The 24,644-nt window shown below is 39.2% G+C and overlaps 1 protein-coding gene across 2 annotated transcripts in view; it reads right to left on the reverse strand.

Moving 5' to 3' along the window:
* The window catches only part of HIVEP1 (HIVEP zinc finger 1), a 117,885-nt gene that overhangs the window by 42,407 nt on the left and 50,834 nt on the right, over positions 1-24,644 (reverse strand). The window contains exon 2 of one of the 2 annotated variants that reach the window (XM_085299912.1): positions 7,019-7,072. The exons of the other annotated variant lie outside the window; for it this stretch is intronic. Within the exon in view, the coding sequence (XP_085156038.1) occupies positions 7,019-7,072 (54 nt within the window). The remainder of the gene's footprint in view (positions 1-7,018; positions 7,073-24,644) is intronic. 2 annotated transcript variants of the gene reach the window in all.

The raw sequence follows: 24,644 nt of genomic DNA on the forward strand, positions 1-24,644 counted from the left end.
TAGCTTGTGACTTTTGAAGATTATATACTTCCATTTAGAGCAACTATATTTTTAGCCCAGATGGCTGTTGAAGATAAGCACAGAAAGACGAAAAAAATAATATGAAACTTTGGATCTTTGTTTTTTCTTGTCCAAAAAGTAAGGTACAGTTTCCTACAAATATGAAATATAAATAAAGTATTCTGGGCTAAGGACAGTACCACAAGCAGTAAAGAATCAAAAAAGATCACATTCTTGCAAACCTACAAGAAAAATTAAAGGAAACATCTGTAGATGATGAGATCAGCCTGAACTTGTAAATCAAAATGTTTTAATTTTCTTAGTTCCACATTTCCAGATTTTTGTTTGATCCACCCCCCTTTCATTCAGCTTCCTATTTCCCTTGAACATTAGGATGAAAGAGCACAGCATTGACCACAGCTGATGAAATATGCTGTGGGGTACATCACCAGCGTGCAGTGATCCCCCACCTGCTTTTTGGAGCAGAGGCAGGAAGGGGGCTCAGGAATGCCTGCGGGGAGTGGAGGGGAAGAAAGGGAGCAAATCCGTCTGCTCCTTCAGGGCTAGATGGCAGGCAAATCAAAGTCATCTGTAAACTGGGACGCGACAGCATTAAAAGGGCATCAATCTTTTAAGGTAATATATAAGGAACATTTTGATTAACTAGAGAGAACGCTGGTATATTAATAATACTGAGGTTGAGAATCCCTCTATAATTTCGTCAGTAACATGTATACATTTAACAAGAGGGGCGATAAGGTAGAGCTTGGAAGACACAAGATATGAAACTTGTCTACAATGAACCTGTAACAGAATCTACACTTCTGACTCAAAATCCCATGCTTTCATTTAAAATGCCAAAATTCTTCACCTAAATCCCACTGCAGTTCAGTTTTCTGGAGAAAAAATATTCCAATTAAAAAAAAATAGTAGATGGGCAATTGATGCTATTTCAGTTACCTCTCCTCCACGTCAAACTTAAAGGCCTGTAAGTGTAAGGGAAACATACGTGCGTGTGGATTCTGCATCTCAGAGAATTTTCGTTGCTGATAAGTAATCTTTCCTTTCTTTATTCCTTCTGTACATGATAGTTCAAATGTGCATTCACACAGTAGGTGTTTCCACACAGTTATCATCACGTGACGTGTATCAGTGGACGGAGAGTCTCACAGTCCTGCACGCAAAAAGCAACCACAGAATCACTTCACCAAATGCTGTGAGAACCCTGAAGATTTCAGAAACAGATTAACATCTACTGAATATGTGGATAGGAGCTTTGGACAGCCCCATGACAGATGTTGAAAATAAAGGTATATTTTCAACAGTGCTACTGAAGCTGCTTGGACTCTTCTAGAGTCCAAATAAGGCTTTGAAATGGTTCAGTCTTTGTGGTTTCTCAGCAAATAATGACACTCACTGAAGAATGAGATGTAATGAATAGTATTATTTAGGTGAAATTTGGATACTATCTTAAGGAGAAACTTGTGGTACACCTGGAAAGGAACTCTTATCATCAAGATAGATCTGTCATATGGGCTTGGACTTTAGAAATCCCCCATTACAGATCAAGAAGCGAACAGCTAAGCAAAGGATCTGAAAGGAAGGATCAGACAAATAAACATCACGCTCAAATTCCACTGTGCAGTACCTCCAACACCAGACAAAAAGCTTAAAGAGCTCCTTCAGCTCTAAGGGACCTGAAAATGATGGGGTGAGAAAATACAGAAACTTGGCTGATAAGCAAATGATACTCAAACAGTTATTAAATAGACCTTAGTACAGCTTAAGGCAACACCTGATGCCTTCAACTCAAAGTATTCTGAAATAAACATTCACTCTACCAGAACTGGTAAATTGGAGAGGACCAATAGACACACTGATCTAAAACTTAACTGCTAGTTTATTCTTTTCCACTATTTATGAGAACATCTTTTCTGGAGGTGAGACCAGGAGTGCTCTGACTACCAGAACATGGTTCCTGGTCCATGCTATGGAGTGCAGCAGCTGAAGAATAGGTGGTATTAACTAGGTAAATCTTCTGATCTTTTGGCTGATTAAAGTTGGCTGTGACTGCCGAGGCAGCAGGATAATACAAAGTGTGACCTCTAATAAAATACATTGAAAACAGGCAGCCAGAGGGACGACTGCCAGTCCTGCAAGGAGCTCAGGACTTCATCACTCTGGAAGGGGAAAGGAGAGGAGTCTAGCAGATGGCTGCGTGCCATTAAAAAGACTGGAAGTCTGAGTTCAGGATGGATTTGTTATATTGCCTGCAGCTTGCAACGACAGTCAGTAAACTGTTTAGAACTTTACCTATTGAAGAAGCAGGTAAAGAAAGTCTGTTTGCCTCCACATCTCCTGGAAAAAGTCAAAATCATGAGTAGAAATTCCAACAAGAACAACAACTTATACAGGGAGATGAATTCATACCTGACAAACAACCATGACAGTTTGCAAGTCTAAACTGCAGTGAAGCTGAGGAATCTAAATGTTTTCCTCAACCATCCCAGACCACCTTCGTCCTTAAACTCAGAAGACAGAGTGATCACTATCAGAGAAAAGCAGAGTAAGGAAATCCATGTTCCCTGTGATCTACTCGTTTATCACTGATCATTTTGGCTGGGATAAAAAATAGTTTTCCAAAACGAAGTCGCTGAGTCCAGAACAGCACTCCCAATGGAGAACAAGACATCAGGATTTGTGGGTAATGCAGAGTATCCATTATATCATGTAAAAAGTCCACCTCCATACTGAGATGACTCTGTAGGGGACTTGCTACCCACTCTATATGGTCTTCGATGGCACRCTGACAATCATCATACACTGGCTGTCTCAGTGTGGGCCTCAGCATATGACCTCACATTTGACTTCCAAAATGAAATGGATTTCTCAGTCAGGGCTATGCCTGACTAACGTAGAAAAAGAGAGGGTTGCTGTGTTTCTCTGAAGGATAACCAAAGTAAGACAGTAACAACCATCTGAGCTACTGCCCTTGACAGCTCTGTTGTCTGTGTGGTGGAACACAGCTGCCAAAATGGAGAACCACACTGGCAGAGACACAGTCAGACGCAAATCTTGGTGTTGCTGGAGCTTGTTACCAACTTTAATACTCTCAACAGTTTCAGAAGTGGAGATGGAGACTCAGGCAAAAATCTAAGCATTGCRGGTTCCAAGTATGGAGATATCCAAATTAGTACCATTGGTCCTAAAGAACACACTGACAGTTGGTGAAGCTTATGTAGCTAGGACCCAAGCTGTTGTGACAGATAAAGAAGAACTGGTGTGATGGATAAAAAATAAACCATATGCTTACAGTGCTTCATATTGGCCTTCAGTGGCTGAATTGGTTTTGGGGATGACCAAATCAGAAGCCTCTGTGGTAACCACAAGGATCTGAGAGGAYTTGACTTTATCAGTCTGGAAGGGAGAAGACAGAGAGACCTTCTTGGGATGGATTTCTTAGGAGGATGGACTTTAGTATGTGAAAGACAAGGGAGTCAGATTTGGCTGACTACTCTCCAGCCCACGATATCCACTAGGTCCCATAACAGAGCTTTCACTGTCTTCTCAAGGAGAAATTTCCTGTAGTTAAGCTCAGCATCCCATCCAAGTTTTAAAGAACATCACATAGAGCACTCGCTGGGAACAAGACCTGAACTATGGCACTAAGCATACCTTGCATGTGTGTCAGAAGATGAAATTCAACCCCCACAGCAGAGTGTAAAACAGCCTTTAGAGATGCCATCCAAGCTAAAGAGAAGCAGAGCTGCTCGTACTGAAAATTCATAGCAGCAACTGAGCAGTTSAGAGAAAATGAAATGATGCCAAGAATTCTCCACCTCACATACTCATTTAGTAGGARGGAGGGTAGAAGTGACCATCGCTCCTAGGGAAAATGTTTCCAGTCTCAGGTGACAGAGCGTATGTATATCCACACTCTGAATGTATTTGTGGATTACCACTCCCTTCTCTCAAAAAACATTTGTCTTCCAGTTGCAACTTTATACGAAATACCTGATTTCACCAAATTTAAAAACTGTATCTGCTCATTTACTGTCTCCTTAGTGTTTAACATGGACCTATTTCAATTTGCACTTAACTGGAATACTACTGCTCATGGAAAAAATAAGGTATGTTAAATACAACATCTTTTTGCTGTCAACTAAGTTTACTTACAATTCCACRTATGTGTAAAATTGTCACCAACCAGTGCACACTAGTCAGTGGAAAACCCACAACGAGTAAAATTCTGAAAAATTCCTCCCTACAATTATGCTATACCACTGACAGTTCCAGTACTGACAGAATAACAGCTAACTTGTAATAAATTCCACAAAATTACATTCCCTGTTCATTTCAGATGGGAAACAAACAAATCTGAAGTGGTCTATATGAACTGAAACATCAGAAATGAGTAAGAAGGAAGTGTATAATCATACTTCAGGTGAATCTTTATACACTTTATACACTGAATTTAATTTAAAGTAATTTATGTATGTGAGTATGTGAGTATGACCACATTTTTCTTTACTTTTTAGTTCAATATATGTATTTTCTATCTTTCAGAGGCCTTCAGACTCTAAAGCTTCACATACATCATTTTATTTACTTCATATTATCAAGAATGCTATCTGTTTAGGCATTTAAGAAACAAAACTAAAAAATGGCAAAGGACATTTCTCATTGAGAAAGGAAAGAGAAGCCTAATTATCTCCATTATTTCTATATAAAATTCATATGTAAATATTTGTTTTTCAACTGCCAGTCATATGAATTTAGATTAGAAGCCAAAAATTAAGCTATGGTCTTTTTGACAACTGAGATTTTTAAAGCTGAGTGCTACCATCACTTAAAAATTTGAAATCTCATACTTTTCAGAGTACATCAGAAGTTTACACTAGAGTAGTTCTGTTCATTTGTGCAGGATGATGAACACGTTACTGGGGCATAGCTGAGAACAAACCCCTGGAAAATAGAGGTTAGTTAACCTTCATTGTGAGTATGTCCATCACAGAAAAAAATCCAGARCAAGATTACCTCTGCAATATAAACAACAACAGCAGTCAGTAATGCTTTACACATCAAGCATTTATGTTTGGATGACAACAAAAACTTACCTATGTTCCACTAAACAAAAATGCATCARAACTCTATTTAGTAGGTCTGGTTTGTTGAAAAGCCTCTCTATGTTTGAAGCACTGCTTTTTCTACTTAGTCAATTATTTTCTTCTCCTTCATCTTTTACAAATACATAAGGAAATATCATAATCTCACTGCCCTTAAGAGGCAGTTTGTATCAGATCTTCCCTTCAAAAACCAAACAAATCACGAGCGTTTTTTTTTTTCTTTTTTTTTTCTCCACAGCAAAAGCCTACAGACTACTTGAATAGGACTATGTACCAGGAACACCTGAGTACTGCTGCTGCTTCACCTACCGACTGTGTGCTTGACAAATATTGGTAGCCTGGGCCATTTAGCATCTTCATAATGTTTGCAAATTTATTCTTTTCATCAGAAGTGAAAATAACTAAGTAAATACCACAGTAAAACAGGAAATCTAAGCCACATTTATATGGTGCTGAACTGGGAACCTRGAACCAGGAAAGAGACCTCTCAGTTATCAGTGGCAGTTCTCCTAGACCATCAGCTCAGTGTGCAATGGTGGCCAAAACAGCCAAAAAACTTTGAATATCATCAAATAGGACAATGAGAACAAGATAGAGTGCATCATCTTGGCACTACAAAAAAAAMCTGACATGTCTATATCTTGACTACAGTCTGCAATTCTGGTTCTGCATCTGAAGGAGGACATAGAGAAGCTGAATAAGGCACTGAGAAGAGTAACTGAAATGATTAACTAGGTGGAGTATCAGCTGTATAAAGAGAGACTAAAAAGGCTAGGACTCTAGTCTGGAGAAAAGAAAGCTGAGGGGGGGATATGGACAAGGTTTATAAAATCAGCTGGAGGACAAGGTGAATATAGAACTGTTATTTAACAAATCACACAGTGCTTCAGCTGGGGGACATCTATTGAACCTAGCAGGAAATCAGGAAAAAAGATAAATTAATGCACTTTTTTGTGATTGATAGCGAGCTTCTGCAGTTTGCTGCCACAGAATGATGGAGGCAGGCAGTATTTGCAGGTTATAAAAAGGATTAGGCAACTTCATGGTCAACAGGCCAATAAACATCTAGCTACTAAAGGAACTAGGCAGACATCCTAATCCAATGACTGCAGAGAGCGTTAAGCGGAACAGACTGCAGGAAAAGGCCAGCCCAATGTRCCATCCATAAACAACACGTCCTATTGCCTCCCACTGGTGAGATCCAGTAAGTTACTTCTTAGGTTCTATAATCTTCAAAAAGTTTTGAAATTCACTGTATCAAAAGAAACTCTGGTTCCAAGACAGAGCATCGACAATTTACAGTATGCTCACAGGCCTGTCACAGGTCAGAAGGACAATTCGCTATCCAGAAAGGTGAACGCCTGCCCAGACCAAGACAAAGAACTGAAATGTAGTACTACAGTGGTCAGCCAGCCTTGAAATACAACTACTTTCCACCAGCTTTCTAAGCTCTAACACACAGACTTAATCTGTCACAGGTCATCTRTTTCTTAAAATAACCTGAATGATAAGTTTCCTTTCAGCATCTGCTAGAAATCACCACCTATTGCTTGTCATAGACCAAACATGGTTATTAATGATTAGCTAAATCATGTTATGAACCCAACTGTTAGTACAAGCTACAGTCAATAATTTTGGCACATCTTTAGCACTACAGCTTCAGCAGTCTCATCAAGGTCAGTGCAACTACTCAAGTGGTTAAAATAAAACATTCGTGTCTCAGGWAAAACTGAGGTGTTACAGATCCCAGCACCTGATCTACAGATACATATTCCCTGGGCCACATCCAACGCCTAGCCCAGTGAAGTCTCTTCCCTGTTGAAAGAAGACTTTGGATCAGCCTGTAGAATCACAGTGTGTYTTCTCTATTTCGTTTTGTTTTTGTTTATTACCTCTCTGTTGGTCTTCTGTTCCATTAAGTTGTTTTTGTGCTTCYTCAATCTTGTCTGCAAGAAAAAGAAGTCATTACTGAAATATATATGAAAAAGCAAGATTTCAGAAAGTCATTTACTGAAATCTGTCTCGAAAAATCTGTTTATATTTACGAGTAATACCATTCATACATAAATATGCAGTACATTATGAGTAATACTGCTATATAAAATTTTATCATGTTTTACCAGCAATGCTATTGACATGTTAAATTACACGGAACTGCAGAAAGAAAAGCATTGGCATGGGATCTGCAGTCAACAGCTAATCCCACAGTAGTTTCTTGCCATCTATAATAATTTATGCAGTCAGGGGACTCTTCGGAATAGGTATTATTGTGCGTTACTGATGCACAGAGTATTTTAATATGTTTTTGAAAAATGCTGTTAGAATGAGACAATGCAGTATCAACACGGTAATACAAACAACAAACAGAATTTGATATCTGAAGTGATGGAGCCAGAGCTCCCACACAGTAGCTGTGGAGGATGAGCAGCAGCCCTGTGCATATTCCCCTGTGAAACTACCCACAATTTGCACAGATGCAGCTGGACCAGAAAGAGGCCTTTTTTTWAAAAGAAAAAAAAACCTGACTCTGCTCTTAACAAATAGCCTGCTGCCCTCAAACACATTAGCATGGGAAGCAGAACGGTTTCTGCTGCTGCTCCACAGAAAATCTCATTTGAAGGGTGAACTTTATTCGATAATCGTGTGCGTAAAGGAAGAAGAAAGAAAAAGGGCAATTGGAACCAGTAAAACCTTGAGCTCCACTTCTTTCTGGTAGCAAACAGTCCTTTGAGTGGCTTCTGGGAGAAGAGGTGGTGCTGATGAGAAGCAGCAGCCACAGCACGAGCTGAGCTCCACTTTAAACTATGGCCTGAGAGAGCAAGATCTGAGCATGGAACGTGGCTTTCAGATACAAGTGATCATTTTCCAAAACACCTCTGAAAGTTTCCAGGTGGTGGTTATTTAGAAAACTAAACTGAAAGAAGGGAACATATCAGGATTTATCCTAAAACTCTCTAACTGTATTAGTGCAAGTCGGGAAATATCAAGACTCCTTGGCTGCTGCATTTGGAAGGACTATAGCTCTGCAAACTCCTCATCTCTCTCTTTCTGGCAGACTTTTCTCTCTCCTTCCCATACAATGCTAGGTACCTATAAAATGATCCCTTAAAGCAGTGGTTTTAGGCGACTTCACTACTATTTGTAAGCTTAATAAAACTAAAGGAAGTTGGAACCATTTGTTCACAGTTAAAGCCTGGAATTGTTTTTTCACTAATTCTCTCAGTAGACCTAAAAAAMCATAACTAAAATAAATCCCTCTCATACGTTTTAAGATGAAATTCTATTCAGCTTACTCCAGTTTTGTATTTCTGCTTTTCAAACCTGATACCATATCCCCTTTTCACATTAAAACTAAAAATCTCCTCTCCTGTAAGCAGTCCTGGAGAATGCAACACAACGACTCACACRCGTGTTGACAGGGCAAACTCCCGAACTTGGAGTGAATTAAGCAGCTAACGAGACTGGTCACCRCCACATTTCTAAAAGCCAAACTTCYTCCTTCTTCCTCTGAGGCTAATGAGATGTACACACATATTACATACATATTTAATATAATTTTATATTCAGCTTCTTCTGTACTGATTTACTTGCTGCTGGACACAAACACAAGTAACTCAAAACCAGAACAATCCTCTGCTAGCTTTTTACCAACCCAGCTAGGCAGACTTACTTTAAACAGCGAAGACATGATATTTAACATCTTCCTGTATTCAGCTACAAYTCAAATATTGTCTTTATCTATACATAATTTGTTATTATTTAAGAAAGGCTGAAAAAAAAATTAAAAAAAAAAAGACACCTWTAAACATTTCAACTTCATTGGAAAAAGATGTATCTAACCATCTTACACTATTTTCTCCCAGATTACTTCTTTACAGAAAAGTGATAGAATAAACTACTTACGAAGTTTCACGATAGTTGATAAATTACATCAACACATGGAAAAAAAACACATCAAAGAATTAACCCTGTAAACTAAGCTGTAAGATATTCCAAAAAGCAACAGGCAATCAAAAATGTACACTGGCTACCAAACTCATTTCCCCTTTGCTTAGAAATATATCTAAAACGTAAGATACAATGTTTATCTCTTGAGAGGATGTAAAAGAATCATCATCGTAATCTAAGCTTAGGTTCAGAAACAATTGCAATGCCATCATTGAAAGAATTATCTGCATATTTCACATCACAACTACAAAAAATTCATGGGTTTAAATCCACAAGCATCACAGCTGACAGAGAAAAAAAAATTAATTGAATTAGGGAAATCAGGAAAATTAAGTGTTTTGAAAGCACGCTACATTAGATAGAAATTGTTTTATCTCCTTAACTGAATTCTCTCTTCTATTTCAAAAAAAAAGTGAGTAACCATCAGAAATTCCCAACCACTTGTACGTCAGGCTGCAATCCTGAACAAAGAAATAGAGATAACAGAAACGATAACTAGGCAAACCTATGCGTGGTACACAGCCAGAAAATCTCGCGCGCTTCCTGCACGTCCGGGTGTGCTTTCCCCAGTGAAACGTAACTATTCCAGATAGGTCTCACACCTAGAGGCGCAGTTCGGCGCAGAACAGTTCTGGCTCTGCGCAGGGAGAGACCCGGGGCTGGGCAGCGAGGGCCGAGCGCGCCGCACGGAGCGAGCAAACGAGCGGCCGGAGGCCGCAAGGCATCAGGAGAGGCGCTTTGCTCACGCGCTTGGCGAGCGGCGCCCGGTTTGGACCACGTAGCGCGACGCTTCCCAAGCTCCTGCGGCAGCACCGCGTGGCTAAAGCCTTCGCCGAGACCCGAGGAGGGGTTTCCGGCGCCGGCTTGCCAACGAGGCGCGGGTACGAAGGCGGGCCGGCCCGCCGGACACCGCAGGGGGAGCCCCGGCCTCGCAGGAGCCCTCACCAGGCGGCTGCCTGCCCTGACTGCCACGCTAAGCCACGCGTGGGCCCGCAGCAGCGAGCCTGCGGCGCGCGCGCCTAGTGCGCTCTGCGTCGCTCGTGTGAGTTACAGCCGACACGCAGCTTCCCTTTGGACTCTTGAGAGCTCGCAGACGTACCAAGAATAACTTGCTAAATAACGTAACGTTTACATCATGTCGTCATTTCCCTCTGTCTTTTGTCTCATTAAATTAGCCCTCTGTGACACATTTTAGGGCAAACATTTTTAGATTTCACGTACCATACTCTTTCAAAATTATAATATAGATTCCCTCATGGTACAATCCTTTGAAAACTTTTTTTTTAATATATTTTCTTTTAATTAAAAATAAAACCCTTACACAAAAATCAACTGCAAAAACTTGGCACAGGCTGAAAATTGCAAATTCCACAGTTATTCAAAAATACCATTAAAAATAATATTATAATACTATCTGATCTAATACTCACTTAACTTTGATTTAGCGTTATTTCAGATCTAAACTCACAATACTGAAGATATTGTCCTATCTGGAATTTTACAAAGCAGATGTTTCTTTACCACTGGAACGCTATTAAGTTCCACCAGGGTAAGAGAAAGTAATTTAACTAGCRGAAATATCCAACCCTCTTTGTTTCTCATAAAACTATAGAATTGCATAGATTTTGACTGCTAGTTTGCTGTAAGACCTATTAACATTCACAGCTTCTGGTGGACAGCCTTCTGAAACAGCACACGTCTAGAAGCAGATGATAACAGCTACGTGACAGATACACTCTCATTKAAGGCAGGACACATCTCACTAAGTGCTTACTAGAGGGGAAAAAGYGGAACAAGAACGAAAAAGTAATTTGGTCACACGCTCTGCCGCGTACAGAGGAGAGATTAGGCATGCCAACAACCAACGTAAACCTCTAAGGTAGGGGCCCGTCCGGCAGAGGCTTTGAAACTCTCTCCTAGTTTGGGAACCTTTTATAACAGTTGCAAATAATTCCTCGTGAATTTTCAACGCACGTGCTCTGACGTGCCCCCGTGATGGCTGGCCCCTACCCTGCCATCGAGAGTTGGCRTCCAGCCACTCTTCCCACCAACTCCTACCTACCAGCTATTGCTTCCTGCTAGCGGGAGGGGAATTGAACAGGGGCAGATTTAATACAGAGAAGAACGTGCTTGCTCTATAAATACGTAACTGTTATAGCAGTATTACAAGTCATGAAGCCAGCTCTTGGTTATCTGAGGTAGGCGCACATCACCAAAAGATAAAACAAAGTATAAAACATGCATGTGTGTTATACACATGTATACATACACACGCATATGCATGTAGATATTTATATGTATGAAGTAAAACAAGACGACATAGGTACAATGGAGAAAAAAAGAGACGCGTGACCAACTGTGAAATGCAAGTATTTTTGAAAAAAACACGCATCTAACTCAAAGAACCCTGCGAAAGCTGCAAAACAGTGTGAACCCAGCTACAGCCTCCAGCTGACTGTGAGCAGCCAGCTTAGGTGGTACGAGGGGGATACTGATTCTATTAAATCCATTCTCTTGTAGCAAGACATTTCAAGGGCTTTGCAATAACTGTGCAATGCTGCAATTCATGTGCCTAAGCTACGCATGCAACTACCAGAGGAGGAYGAGTAGAGAAAGCGTGAGGAAACACTCTTTTCTACATGGTGGCACGGTGGCAAAACAATGCTTTCCACTTCCTTAGGAAGTGGAAGTAGGATGGTGATTTCCACCACCATCACACACGTCCAAATAAGCAGAAYTTTACCTTTATCATGCCATTTGTGGCAAAGAAGAGCTCTTTTTTTTCTGGTATGTCAAGCTTCGGCATGTCATTGCCCAATACAGCTCCCCAGCAAACATCGGTTTGTGGAAATATAACCGAATTCTTTGTTCTTTTWAATATGCAACTTAAATCTCCTTCCTCGTGCTCCTTAAAAGGACAGTTTGTACCGTAAAATATGCTTGTTGTTTTATATACCTCCTACCATGAAAGCTGATTAAATGGATTCTACTAATTTGAGTTTGATAAGGTAGTGTTGTGGTAATTTTTAAGGAAAAAATAAAGCACAATTTTCACCAACTTCACATACTCTATTTTTGATCTGCACAGAGAGAAATAACCTCACGGATTTCAATCACATATATTATACACAACACAAATAGAATGCAATGCTAAAAAAACCCCCTTTTTTTTTAAGAAGCATAATGTCAGCATAAACAAACATGAATATTTTATAAGTATTAGAAATTTAACAAATAAACACTTTAAAGTATTTATTTAATAATACTYACAAAAACTTTATTATTTATTAAATACTTCAAAGTATTTATTTGCTATGGTCAGATATAAAAAAAYTAAAATCTAGGAATTTCAGTAAGAAAAGGAGAAATACTGAGATGAGCTTGTCCCGCTGAACAAGTCACTTTGGTAAGTCTGGAAAAGACCAGTAGTTACTCACCAGTACTTAATGACATCTGTTTTTCCCTGTAGAGGGACAACACATACAAAGAATGGAGAAACAGTCATTGAGGAGTGCTACTTTTAAGCCACCAGGAAAATATACATGATGGAGGTGTTAAAAGCTCATTCTCCTTAAGCAAAATGTCCAAACACTRATATTTCTCATTGAACATATTTGCATACGTGTCTGTATCGCCGTAAAAAGGCCTTTTTCCCTTTTGGCTTCTTCACGAAGACCCAAGGTTGCTCCTCTAAAAGGAAGAGCAGTTTCATTTTTATTTTTTATCTCACTCTCTGAGGATAATTGGAGAATTAGCAGAATTACACACCACTGTGGATGATGAGACTGGACTACTTCATCAAAATTTGTAAAAAAAAAAAATAAAATTCTCTATTTTGCTTGAAAGGCTGAATTTTTATATTCAAATATTTAACCAAAACAGCTAGAAGGAAAATGTCAACATTTTTTTCCTTCAGTTTAAGGCAAGGAAACTCACAGACCTTATGYGTGAGTCATCCTAAAAATACCTCCAGGACAACAGCTTCAGATGACAGTTCCTCTTGCTGCTTTTTAAAACACCCACTCTGCCCCATCTTACTCCATCTGAAAATATTTGAAAAATAATTTAAAAGAATAATCATTTAAAAGACTTTGCATGTTTTTCAGTGCAGGCAAAGATAGATATAACTTTAATGGCCTTTTTCTTGCATTGATCATCTATACCACTAGCAGAGAAGAAAACTGCAGTGACAAAATATTCTGCAATTAAAGTGTGTTGACTCGATCAGCTTACATTGGAAAGTATTACTGAAARGGGAGGCGGGTGCGGAAAGCTGTGCGAACCCTGCGGACCGACAGCGCGCTCAGGCACGAGGCAGAGCGACCCGAATCCTGTCCTCGTGAATTCAGCTGAGATGAATTCTCAGACTTCTCCAAAGCAGCTAATTAAAGGGGGAAAAAAAAGAAAAATCCGGTCTCGTCTCTGTAAGGAATTCACCTGGTTAATTCAGCCTACCCTTCCCCGCGCTGGCCAGACCTAAGAAAGCGGAGACCAGAGCTGCGAGGGGAGCGCCAAGCAAAGGGCCGAACGGCGCGTCGAGGCGAACGTCACCTTTCTGTCGAGCTGCTTTACCAGAGCGACGGCGCTGAAGCGAACTCAGTGSCAGGCAACGTGAGGAGGAAGAGGGAAAGAGAAAAGGGAAGGTGAAAGAAGGAAGCGTTTCTCTTTTTTCTTACAATCTCAGGTACTTGCCAGTGTCAAAAAAAAAAATACATCCTGCCCTTGGAACAGGAAAGAGCGATGGTTGCAAAGTCCTTACAGGAGGATGAGCTAATCTCCGAGCGAGTAGGTGTAAGAGTTGGCAGAACTGTAAACCAGTTATCTTGAGGATTGCTTTGATGGTCCAAAATTCCCACCGCTRCCTTCCTGCTGCAAAATTAAAACCTGCAAAGTTGGCCAACAGCAGCAAAAGATATATAACAAAACCTMTATGACAAGGCACTTTTCTCATTCAAATTTAAATCTACTTTTAATTTAAAAATCATTCTTCTCTCCCCGAATATTTTACTTTTCTAGTTTAATGAGGACTATCCAAGATTAAAAGGAAAAGATCAGCTGAGGCATAAAGCCATGTTTTCTCTTTAATTTTGCAGCGTGGGAACTTGACACCRTTTGGCATACAGTCTGTTTCATGGTTTCTCCGTTCCAGCCCGGGCCTTAAGGAATCAAAGCCCCATGGTTTCGTGGGTTAGCAGACATGGGCTGGGCTTGATAACTGATTGCATGGATGCTCCCAGCCTACCATAAATGAAAGGTAAAACAGATTAAATATCAAGTTTGTCAGACATTACTGGGTTTGAGGATTGCTTGTACAGCTGTAAGAAAGGGAGAAAAAAAACAGACCTCTTAAAAACTACGAAATATGAATTTAAAACTCTTAACAACTAGTAAGAAGGCAGAGGAGCAGTTATCATTTTAAAAACTATTACTAGCTACTTTTTATTTAAACATCTTAAACAAGATGTAAGACATCTTAAAATGTTCTACCAGTCATTATAACCTTGACTAATGACCTGTCTGATCASTTTTTCAGAAAAATTTTATACATTTTCATTTTAATGCCAACTTTAAATGCTCATCATACTACCTGTTATTTGCATTTAAAAATGAAAAATCCATGACAGATACTTTACATAACCCCCCTAAAAATAGAAGAKAGAAACACTCCTCTTATCAATCTTCATTTTAAGAAAGAAAAATTGAGCTTTGCATATTTCAAAACATATTTGTAATCTGCAGATGAAATTGGTATTAGCAATGAACAGCTATACCATATACACAACAAAACATTCAATACAGAGGCTATATATAATTTATAGACATAATAGCTTTATCCTTGCCATCACACATATGTTACTTAAGTATGACAAGGACTCCCAATGAGATTAACAAGGTGTAGGTGCATAAATTACATTTGTATATGAAACCAAACCCAATCTGCGTGCCATCAGTTTAYGATCAAGAAACTTTCAACTTTTCAACATTATTTGAATTTATGAGACTTTTAAACTCATTAAGAATCGTGCACATAGAGGGAGAAAGAGGATTTTTAGATGATTATCACCTTACAGGGCTAGTGACAGATGAAAATAATGTACAGCAAGGCACCTATGGAGAAAGTTACAGTAACTGTAAAACACAAAGATTCAAAAGTGAAGGTGAAATATCTTCAGCAACGGCTCGTGCTGGGCATCTTTTCACACCGTGCACGCCACTGCGCAATAGTTCCACTTTTCAAGGATAGTCACTAGTTCATTTGCTCCACAAAGCAAGGCGTTCCCCTGTTTACTTTAGGCATATGAGCTTTGACACAAGAGATAATTCATTTACACACTGTTTCATTTATGTAACAAAGTGCAAACACAGATAGAGATTGCATTTACATTTGCAGTTTCTAATTAGCAATCTAACAAAATAATTACAACATTGCTATGCTGATGTCTAGAGCATTCTTCTGCACTGATTGCCAAATTCTATCTATATACCTAGAACAGGATGATAACTATCACTGAAATCTGCTTAATAATTATTTAAGAGCCTCTAGGGCATTCACTGTTCGTKGTTTAATTTCAGCTTTACGTTTTTTCTATATCTAACCTAGTATCAGGCTTAAAAGTTAAGAGCAAATATTAAAGCCAACCATAAGTCAGTCRTTCTAGTTTGCAGTCTTCTCCATGCAGCTTCTCTGAACATTTTCATACCTTCTGTACTGAGACAGGCCCCCTCCACCCAGRTGATTTACTGTCCTTTGATCTTATGTCTCAGAACTGAAAAAAATGTGTGATTTTCTTTTATTTATTTATTTAAATCCGACACAGAAATTAAACAAGTGCTGAATATATTTTTTWAAACTTTTCCACTCACCAGAAAGATTTGTGAAAATAACACATGGACTCAAAACATCTTACAGAATTTCTTTATTTTCTGAAATACAGATTTCCTACCAAAGAAGCAATTAGTCAAGCCAGTCACTCCCCAGCCAAATGGGGAAAATTTTTCCATTAATCTTTCTGGTATCCCAAAAGCACTTGCATTCAACTTCAAGGTTGCTGAGGGAGGGTTTACCAAACACACAAAAAGAAACAAAACGAGTTCAGCAAGTAGAACTACATCAAGAATTTGTGTTTGATCACCAGAGACAACAGCACGGAGACTTTTTCCAAGCTCTTGGAGGGGTCAAACTGCTCTTGAATTTCTTCTTCCGTTTCAGCAGTTTCTCAAATACAACAGAGTTTACAATKCAGAAACCAAGTTAAGTATATAAATTCAGCACTCAGGAATCTAAAGAACAACTCAGCTTAAAAACARTCTTATTTTCCTAAGTTTAACGTACCTTAAAAAGTTATCTTTTCTACTGAGATCCTGAAATCTTGAAACAAAAGGCTTAAGTGGTTAGAACTTTAGCAGGACTTCAGCTACTGAGGTTGTTAYAATAACTGGATACTAAGATGCACAATAAATAGTACTGCTGGCTATAAAAAACAATCAATTTTGATGACATTCAAAAAAAAAAAAAAAAAAAAAGAGAGAGATTGAGAGAAAAGAAAAAGCTCTGCAAGTTGAGCCAAAAGTCCAGCTCAAATCTTGTCTCCAGCAGCAGACAAGAGCAGAAACCTAGATAAAAGCAAAACAGAACAAGCAATAATTCCTGGCCTCCAAAAACGTGCAGTCCTGATGCAAGCCAAAAGAAACTGTATTTGCACGTAACAGATTACTTCTATGTGGGTTTCTCCACTTGCTCTTTTCACCTATATGACATTTTCCCAGTCAYACTATCCTGCAGCTAGGAGCTCCACAATCTACTACCTGCTGTGTGAAGAACTACCTCTCCGGGTTGGTCTCAACCAGCCRTTTGCCAGCTTCGGGTAATGAAGAAAGGCCATGAACTATTCTTCCTTTTCCATGTCACCTTCTCCGTGTCTTCTGCAGCTCTCTCATGCCGTAGCCCTCCCATCCCTTCTTGTCCCCATCATCTATCTCTTTTCCAAACTGCAAAGCCTTATCTACTTACTCTTTCCTCATGTAAGAGCTGTTCAGTAGCTTTTTAGGACCTCTGCAGCTTTTGCAGTACTATTAGGTCCTCTTTGGAGATGAAAGTGAGGAAGGGAAAGAGAATTGGGKAAAGACAGCAAAATTGAACTCAGGAGTGAAGATGAAGGCACAGCACASATGTATACTGTGACAGATCAATGTTTATGTTTTTTTTTCTACTACTGTCATAAAAATTCCTTATGTTTTATTTGCTTTTGACAGCTAATGGGTATACAGTTGACTTCTCCACATAAATATAAGATCCAAAAGTATCAATCCTGAATGTTAAAGAGAAACTCATTTTAAATGAGGTTAGAATATTTTTCCTGTGGACACCAGTTTACATTTATCTGCACTGAATTTCATTTGTCATTTTATAACATGGTTGCACAGCAACCTAATGTCATTTTGAAATTCTTTGCATTTTCATTTGCATCCTCATCTTGACTACTGTGGATAACTTCACCAAATCAGCAATGCTGTCACCTCACTTTTCATGTTCTTTCCCACCTCACTCATAAGAATTGGAATCGACAGATGCACATTTTTATTAACTGCAAAATGGCAAGTAGTGTTCGTTAAGGAACAGGTATTGATTGCAAATGTGTAAATATCAGCCTCTTGACAAATTTACATACAAGAGATTTCTCAGGGAGGAGGGTATAGGGGGGAACACTCACTCTTCACTCACGATCTTACTGTATTTGCTTCTGCCTCGTTCTCTTTTTCATACTTCCATTAGGCCCTGGCTACCATACCTCATATCACATGATACTCTTTCTTCTTTAGAAACTTATCCTTAATTTCAACCTATCTTTAAAACCCAGGCTCTCTGAACTGTTTTGTCCCTTCATCACTTAGCTCAGAGAACGTGCCTTTGGTTCATCTGCTCCAGCTCACTGCCATTTTCCTCACCAACTTATTAGAATTGGAGCTGTATCTTTGTTACACCTGGATTGACTCTGACACAGTTTAGGATCTGCTTGGTCTTGCTGACCAATTTTCAGATGTCTCCGTTCTATCCTTTCAGTGCCCAATGTCTACATTACTTTCTGAGCACATCTGCTCCTCCATAAAGAATGTCTACTTTAAATTCTACGCTAGCCTACAAACCCACTTTGAACAGTGCTGCAAAAATCCCATTCATGTGAACATATATATGAAGAGTCATTATGGCAGCAGTGGGTTTTAGTGTCAAAAACAAACAATAAACATTAATTTTTTCATTATGTTAGAACTTTCTTTGTGGCAATCATAAAAAATACCAGACAAAAATGAAGGATTACTATGTGCTGAATGAAAATGCTGTTATTAGCTGCAGTTTTGAAGTGRACCATAACAACAGAAACTGGATTGATAAAAAGCTAAGAAAAAAGACTTTGTAAAAACTGGTCAGTATAAGCTGATGCAGGAAAAGATGAGTCTGAAACATAAAAATTAAGTTAAAACTCCCAAATATGATATTTCCTGGTAAAAGTGCACTCTAGCCATGAACACGGGATTAGCCACCCCAAGAGGCTTATTAACAAAATAGCCACAGGGAGCTAATGTTCTTTTCTCTGGGCAAAAATTAAGTGGGGGAAAAAAAAAATTATTAAAGCTAATACCTCAATTTTGCTACTTATATTACTTTTCTCTGCCCTCTTCCCCCCCCCCCCAAATCACTGACACAAAATCTAGGTGTTGCAAATCCCATTGAGCGCTAGGCGCTCTCAAGTCCTTGTGCAGTTCACATCAAAGCAGGCGGGAGCAAGGCTAAACCCACCTCTGCAGAAACTGCTCACGCGCTGCAGGGGTAGGCTGACACTACACAAAACCTGGCCCATCCCACGTCCAGCAAAACTGCAATTAGACTTCAGATGGCAATTTTTAAGACAAAAACTTAACACTCTGCTCAGGAATGCTGCGTGGGAAGATGGGGTTTAGCAACGCAGACAATAAGGAACTTCAGGCAATCTGGGAGTCGCAGTATGGGAATTCCACCAGACCTTTGCGGAGGACGCGGGGAGCAGCGCTACCCTCCAGCTCTCTTTGGCAACATGCTCCGAGTGGCATAATGGCTTCAAATGGAAAAACAGAGTTCATGCAGGAGGAGGAAGAGGGAATTGATCAGAGAAAATGAAAATCAGCAGGGAAGTTGTGGGCTGATTATCTTAAATCATCCAACTTTGCCAGACACGTCCCATGTTACTACTTTGGCAGGGAGGGGGTAATCTGGCAGACACACTTCGAGGAGACCAGACACATAAGGGAGAAGTTCTGTACTGCTTGACACAAAACTGAAAAGAAATAAAAACAGATCATATATTCACCAATAAATTTCCAGCAAATCTGCACTATCTCAAATTACAAACACTGATGTAGCTTTATTATATTACTTTTAAAGAGCTGTTATGAGTTCTAAAGCTAGTAAGTTGCTAATCACTAATTAAAGTAGAAATTATGAGCTGATCTTGCAGTATCCCAGAACACCGAGCAACATGCCCTACACCTTAACCCTCCAGCTCCTTGAAAACTGGACGTCTGGCTACTACAGCTATTCATTCAGTGACTGAACGACAGATAAACCTTCTAAGACAGTGTTGTACAATACAATCACCTCTTTTTAGGGAAGGGAGATGGAGGGAGCAAACATCTTGGGGGCCAGGTTCAGCGTATGGCCTGCCAGCTAGGAAACTGTGCCCTTAAGAGAAATGTGGGCCTTTTTTCCAGAAAAAGAGAGGATTTTAAGTTGTGTAGGCATGGGAGGCCAAGTGTCAAATATCCAAGTATTATGAAGTGATTAGTTTCAGGTCATGAACACACAAGCCTTTTAAGCCTCTGCTCAGCTTTAAGCAGCTGCCTGATTATCCTGGAAATTGTAATAGCCATTTTCAACCTTCTCTCTGCTCCCTTCCTTGCTTGCACCTCTACCCCAGGTCCTGTAAAATGAAGATTTCAACTCTGAGCAGGGCTGTAGCTGGTCTTTGTTAAAATCTGTCTCCAGTGCAGCCTGCTCACACTGTGTCTCTCTTCCCCACTGCCTGGCTTGGCCAGTCCCCGGAGTCCTGGTCCAAGCCGAACAGGGGAGACTGGCGATGAAGGAAATCTTTGCTGCCTCCCTGCTCCTGGTCCAGCCTGCAGGCACCCTGACCCAACCCAACTGGCATGTAAAGGACAGCTCAGTTCTGTCCTTCACCACAAAAAAATAACACAAAGTCAAAATTACACAAATCATGTCAAGTTTGGTAAAAGGGAGCAAAGACAAAAACCCCAATATGATTTATAAGCATTGCTGACAAGGCAAAATTGCATTGCAAAGGAACCGCAGAAGGCCTGTGGGGCTGAACTGATAGAGAATTGGAATAACACAGTGAAATTTTTTAAAGACTCTTCCAAAATAAAGTACGGTTCTGACCAAAATTCTTTTCATTTCTTTTTCTTTTTGTGTGTCTGAGTTTTTTGTTGTTGTTTTTAAAGTATTTGCTGTGTGCCCTGGATTCTAATCAACATCAAATCTGGAGGGAAAAAAAAAAAAACTCTCCTTCTCTCTCACTCACTCTCTCTCAAAAATAAAAGAAAGTAGGCCAAGGTATCTCCTTGGCGTTCCTCTTTTGATTATCTCTAAGTCACATTTAAATTAAAAAAAGACTTTGGAATTTTTTTTAAAAAATACCGGAATGATTATATTGCAAATTTAGTTCAGTACTTTTAATGCAAAAAATAGCCATTACGTGAAACCAAGNAAAAAAAAAAAAAAAAAAAAAGGAAAGAGAGTAAGAACCAAACATGGCAGTGTATTTTACAAATAAATATATTATTAATAGGCTAAACAGAATTCTGAAAAACTGGAGCAAAAATTATATAGATTGACACATATTATTGACCTCTTTTACCACTTCATATATCATCCCACAAAAAGGGCAGTTCCTATTCCTGTGGAGCAGAAAACCATCACAATTTCTTAAAAAACAAGTAAAATCAAAACCAGAAGAAAGTCCTAGCCCTCTGCCCTCCTTTTTCAGGAAACATCTGATGGATTTGCTTTACCTCCTTACAAGTTTTTSGAAGGCAATTAACTAGCTGCTTCTTATACACCTACAAAATGCTGGCACWATGCAATCTGAACATCATCCGTGTGTTTTTCCTTTTTTATTTAGAATTCATGCTCAATTCTGCATCGTCTGATTGAAGACGAGGGGGCGGAGAGGAACGTGTGGGAGAAAGCAACAGCAAGCTGCCACACACACAATTCCACGCTGCATTTGGAAATGAACAATTAAGCCTGTAGGGAGCTCGCTCGAACAGCGATGTGCCGAAGCGTGCATCTAGGGACTTCAAGTCCCCAAATAGATTTTTGTCCTTTAACAAAAAGATTTTACACAAATCATCTCTGTGCCACAATAAAGTGGAAAGGCTTGCATCCAACTTTATTAACATATTTGCAGTACGATTTTTATATTTTTGTTGGAACAATGACTTCTGGAAAATATGGCGAGTGGGAGAAGCAATTAGAACATGCTCCTTGACTCAAACAATGAAAATGCAAAACCAGTATAGTGTCCTGGAACTAGTTTTGGGGTTTGTTTTTAATATGTCTATTTGGACTTCTTTTCTGTAGCATTAAAATTAAAGTTTAAGAAATAGCCTCAAATTTCTAAAGCTATTAAGATTTTAAATGACATTTCTCCTACATATAGCTTCATCTGTTTCAGTTTTAAAGATGAGATTTCTTACCCATTTACAGAAACATTTTCCTCAAACATTTTTAAACAGTTGAGTTTCTGCTCAAAGTTTCTACTTTTCCAGCAGCCAGACAAAAGGTCTCAGAGACAAAAAGTTTATTAGGAAGAAAAATAACCTCAGAAACATCACACACATAAAGGATGGAAGAAGGAGAGAACATGACCAACTGGACAGTCTTTTGCTCTTCAATTCCTCTTTGAGGAGGTTCACACCTGCTCATAAACCCTCGGCTTGCTGCGTTTCCCTGATCTAGACACCTGGAGTTTTGTTGAAAGAAAACATTCAGCCAATTTCTCACAAATAGTTAGGAGAGCCCTACCAAATTTCAGGAATGTTTCAACTATAAACCTAAGAGATAGTATATAAGGAAAGTGAAAAAGTGCTGGAGGAGGGGGAACGCTGATCCCAGCCATCAAGCTAGTACCTTCTCTTGATGATATCGTGTGATATAAGACACAGATGCACCATTTTTCACTGATCCAAAAATTAGTTCAGTCCTGTACTGATCTACCAGAGCACTTAGTCAGGAAGAGGAAGACAGATTTCAGGATGCTTGCCTGCTGCTGCTACAGTTCGGGTGTCCTTTTCCTGGACTCTCTCAACAAACCACTGGACATCGCCTGTTGGGCAGCAAGCACTGCTTCCCTAAGATACCCACTTTCTCCAAATTCACCTTGTTCGCTCTTTCAGACCTCTATGTGAAAAACGGTGGAATTACTAGATTTCTCAGAGTAGAAAAAAAAGCAGAAGCAAGACTGGTCTCACTGCTCTTAACCTCGATTAGATTTCCTTTCTGGCCAACCAGCGTAATGCCAAGAAATGCGTCAGCAAGATCCTCCTGCTCCTTTTTGCTGTCACCAGAATCACTCAGCGCTGCTATTTAAGGCTGTGAGAGGTAGGATGAAGTGGGCAACCCCTAAATGCTCATATCTGGTATTCCCTGCGTGAACAGCAGCGGGTCAAAAGCTTCTGGTGTCTCCTGTTTGCAGCCCAGGGAAGGACCTTGGACTGTGCAGAGCTCAGACTTAGTGCTGTTCTTTTTTTGCAGGTTTCTCAAAAAAGAGAGGGAAATATTTTGCTCAGTGTTGAACTGGATGAAGGGGAAGGAAAAGAGAGAGGAGAACTAAAACAGAAAAAAAGTATTAGGGTAGAAAAAGAAGAAAATGAAGAAATAAGTTAAAAAGCCAATAAGCAGTGTCTATTCTGTAGACATGATAGAACAGCCCAAGAGAGACTGAAATGATTCCCCCTCCCGTAAGAAAACCAACAGATCTGTTTATAGTTTGAAGTTTCTAAACATAGGGGTAAAAACCACAGGAAACAGGAAAATATTAAACACATTATTTCCTTTTTCTTTTCCCTTGCAAATGAACATTAGACAGTATTTTTTTTAATTAAAAGATACACTCTTGCAACAGGTGACTTAATAAACATACAGTGCTTTTCCCACATCTTTGGGAGTCCTTCCATTTAGCGTCTCGTTTTCTGTAGTTAAAATTCATAATAGCAAAGAAAATGTAAATGATGATTGCATGCCTCAGGATTAACCAATTTCTTAGGCAGGCAAGTACTTGGCTTTTGTCTTCCTGCTTTAGAATGAATTTTAAGCATACAATGCTCCATAAAAGGCCTCACTATATACTTTATTTCACTAACAGTTTTGTTGTCTCTCTCCCCCCCCGCCCCAAAAAAGCCACTATTCATGTCAAGTTTGTTGTGTAAGTATTTAAACACCTTAGTTCTCACTTGTTTCACCCCATTTAGTAATTACTTCTAACTGTAGTAAACTATGACTATTTTAAGAACCTCCTTATGGAGGTAAGTAAGTTTTACTCCAATTGAGTACTTAACAAGTATTCATTAACAACTCAAGCCAGAATTCAGTAGCAGAATCTGACCTTAACTACTAATTTTCAACTGGATAAAATTTACACTTTCACACTCACAGTAGGTAATTTTTGAAGATTTTGGTGGCTGCAATTTCATAGCCTCACATGTTACAGTAAACAAAAGATTTGGGAATTGTTACTCCAAATTTAGCACAAACAGAGACAAACCTCACAGTGCTCATTATAAAATCCTTGTAAAATTAGGACTGAAAAATAGCTACCATTTTCAAATTACTATTTTAAGTATCTGGCTTAATCTGCAATTTAAAAACAGCCTACATATTCTATGGCACCTTTGGAATCACCTCCTTATAGAACAGCAAAAGTCACATGACCCCCATCTGTACATTAGAAGCCTAAATTGTGGATTATAAAAAAATGTTTTTTTTAACCTGGAGGGCTATGTTACAACAAGCACGCTAAGGAAAAAAACAAAGCAAAACTCTATGAATTACAGAAGGAAACAAACCAATCAAATCCCAGGATCTGTTTAAACTATTCATAAACATCAGCAGGTTGTAAATTAAATGCAACCACTGAGGAAATGACCTGCAGTTATAGATGATTCTCTGAGAACAACCACAGAGTGCACAAGTTTCACTCTTGTTTTTTTGCGGTTTTGTTTTTTTGGAGGGGTGGGGAGCGCTCTTAGATAAACAAAACGTTGGAAGCATTAGGAAAATATAGACAATAATGATGCAACTATTCACAGCTGCTATAAGAGAGGACCATGCTTTGCCCTGGTTGCCTTATCTTAAATGGAAAATAGCAGAAATAGAAAAGGTGCAAAGAAGGTCAATAATTCTCAGAAGTCTGGACAAGATTCAGAATGAGAAGAGTCTAAAAGATTACAACAATTTAATTTATAGAGAGGTGGAAAATATTTGACATAAGTACATAAAATAATAAATGTTATAAGGAAGGT

Source organism: Rhea americana, unplaced genomic scaffold (genome assembly GCF_003343005.1).
Source record: "Rhea americana isolate MKP2758 unplaced genomic scaffold, rheAme1 scaffold_156, whole genome shotgun sequence".
NCBI classification, from domain to species: domain Eukaryota; kingdom Metazoa; phylum Chordata; class Aves; order Rheiformes; family Rheidae; genus Rhea; species Rhea americana.